Raw genomic sequence first — 2474 nt, 5'->3', positions numbered from 1 at the left:
TGCGACGTAGCTCCGGCCTCGCCCTCTCCCTGCAAACCTCACCAAAACCCGCGGGGACACCCGCCGTGCTCCCGAATTGGATCGAAGCACCGGGATTTCTGAGGATTAGCCGGGCCAGCGAGCCTCCTGAGCCGTGTCCGCTCCCTCCCTCCCTCCCCATCTCGCTGCCCACCGCTGCTCTTTCTGCGGTAATGTCACTGATTTCCAGCCCGGGCCTGGTTTCCAGCAGGCCCCGAAGCTGCCGCGGTGGCGGCCCAGCCTTCGGCAGAGATGCAAACCACCCCTAACAATTAGATACCGTTTCTCAGCTTCAATAAAAGGGACTGGGAGACTTTTTTTTTTTGCCTTGGGTTAGTTTTATCCAAGATAAATATGATTTAAGTTGATTTTCCATACCAAAGTCTCGTTCTTGAGATGTTTTCACTCGGTATTGAGTTTATTGGTGTTTCCCTGTGCTTAGTCCAGCATCACCACCTACTTAAGTACCAAAAAATGTATTTTTAACTGTGTGGCTGTACTAGCTATAAAGCAAAGGATTGTTTTGGAAACACGTCACATAACATGTGACAGTCATAGCATCACCTGTGACGTGAACTTATATTTTTGTTCAAAGTTATTTCATATAGCTCATTTGAAATAATATATTCCTTATGAGTACCTTAATTTTTACCTGTTTCAGAAAAAACAGTTAAAGATGCATTAAAGAAGAGAAATTGACATTTTCTTTAAATGTCTCCCTGCTTGGTAGTTTCCTTATAATGCTTTTCCTTATTTAAAAGCATCTTGGCTGGCTCAAGGTTGAGCTATTTATCTCTGTGTGAGGGACTGCAAGGGGAGAAGATGAGTTCCTTTGGACTGTATTTTCCTGTTGAAATACATGGAGTCAGCATGTCTTACAAAATAATTGAGCAACTAAAACACAGGTGCTATCTTGTGTTGCAGAGCTAAGGAAGAATAGTTTTGCTTTTGGTAAAGTGTGCTATTTGAAAACATGTTGGCCACCAAGCTGTCCCGCCCTCTTTTGAACTTCTCTGTGAAAGCCCTGAATTTCAAGGACCCAGGGAATGGCTTCAGGTAAGTAACTTGGTGGAAAAGAAGAAAGAGTGACATCTTGAGTAAAGCACATGTCAAAGACTCACTTGATTTCAGTGGGACAGTTTATTTACAGAGTCACAAGGTGGTTGAGGTTGGAAGGGACTTCTGAAGGTCATGTGGTCCAACCACCCTGCTAAAGCAGGGTCTCTCTGAGCTGCTTGCCCAGAGCTGTGTCCTGGTGGCTTTTGAGTATCTCCAAGAATGGGTACTCTAGAACCTGCCTGGACAACCTGTGCCAGGGCCCAGTCACTGAGCTGAGCACAGCAGAGATGGACTCTATATGCAAGGAGGGGTTGACAACATGTTGGTTTGTTGTTTTTTTTACATTGCAGTTAAAAAGAACATTAACTCAGTATCCATCAAGAGGTTTTTTTGGAATATCAGCAAGTAGGCCTTGCTTCAGTGCAAGAAACTGTCATTTATTTCCGTGACTTCCTGTGATTAAAGAGGCAGCAAATCCCATGAAATGAGAAAGTTGAGAGGGAGGGTTTTGCTGAGAAATGGAGGTGGGCTGAGTAATTAAGCTGGTTCTTTTCTGCAAATGAACAGAAAATTGCCTATCTAATTCTAAGTTCTAGCTCTGAAAAAAACCCAACATTTATATTGCTGTATTTGGAACCTATTAGTCCAAACTCAGGGCAAGTTGAGTGCTTTCCCTGGCTTTGTTTTAGAGCAGAGTTCCCAAACAGCAGTGTGGTACTACTAACTGTACATAAGCCATTTAGAAGGGGCTCATGGCCTGTTAAGCAAGAGCTGCCACCTCCAGTGTTGCTCTAGTGCTGCTGATAGTGGTGTCCAGCATCATCACGGTCAAGGGTGGCTCTGGTAACTGGGTGTTGGAGATAGCTAGGCTGTTAAGAGATTTCCTGTGCAAACAGACATAGGACTTTTATCTCCTGTTTGCTCCACATACACCAGAGTTCACCTGCAGGAATCTGCTGTGGCCTTAAAAATACGAATTAATGTTTTATTAACTTGAGGAAAGAATTTTCAGCATATTCTTGTTTTTTTTTCTTCCGTCTTCTGTTTTGCTTACTGTGTATTTGTGCTTTGTGTGTCTTGTACTCAGGGCAAACCTATGTTGCATTTGCAAATCCCTACAAGTTGCTAAACCTGCAATGGAAATCCAGCTGTTCATTGAAAGGCAGTGCTGCCATTATACCAGTGTCTTAATGCACTGAAGCATCATTTTTGTACTTGACTCTTCAAGCTGATGACTCTTTTTGGTGGAACTGAACAAAAGGCAGTGCATGATTACAAGCACAAATTCAGTTTGAGGACCATCTGTGCATTCTAAAGTCTCTGTTGCGGTCTAGAATTCAATGATGCAGAATGACAAAAATGGCTTATGGTACATTAGTGTACCATGTGGGGGCTTA

General features: G+C 43.4%; 1 protein-coding gene across 2 annotated transcripts in view; it reads left to right on the top strand.

The window, feature by feature from the left end:
• Positions 1-152: 152 nt before the first annotated feature.
• The window catches only part of BDH1 (3-hydroxybutyrate dehydrogenase 1), a 12678-nt gene continuing 10356 nt past the window's right edge, over positions 153-2474 (top strand). Inside the window, exons 1-2 of one of the 2 annotated variants that reach the window (XM_031062786.1) lie at positions 153-188; positions 943-1074. In XM_031062786.1, the coding sequence (XP_030918646.1) occupies positions 992-1074 (83 nt within the window). In that variant the 5' untranslated portion in view covers positions 153-188; positions 943-991. The remainder of the gene's footprint in view (positions 189-942; positions 1075-2474) is intronic. The other variant, XM_005427994.2, reaches the window with a different exon arrangement.

This window comes from Geospiza fortis, unplaced genomic scaffold (assembly GCF_000277835.1).
Source record: "Geospiza fortis unplaced genomic scaffold, GeoFor_1.0 scaffold19, whole genome shotgun sequence".
NCBI classification, from domain to species: Eukaryota; Metazoa; Chordata; class Aves; order Passeriformes; family Thraupidae; genus Geospiza; species Geospiza fortis.
Note: the sequence above shows the minus strand (reverse complement) of the source record. Positions and strands in the feature narration are given on the sequence as shown.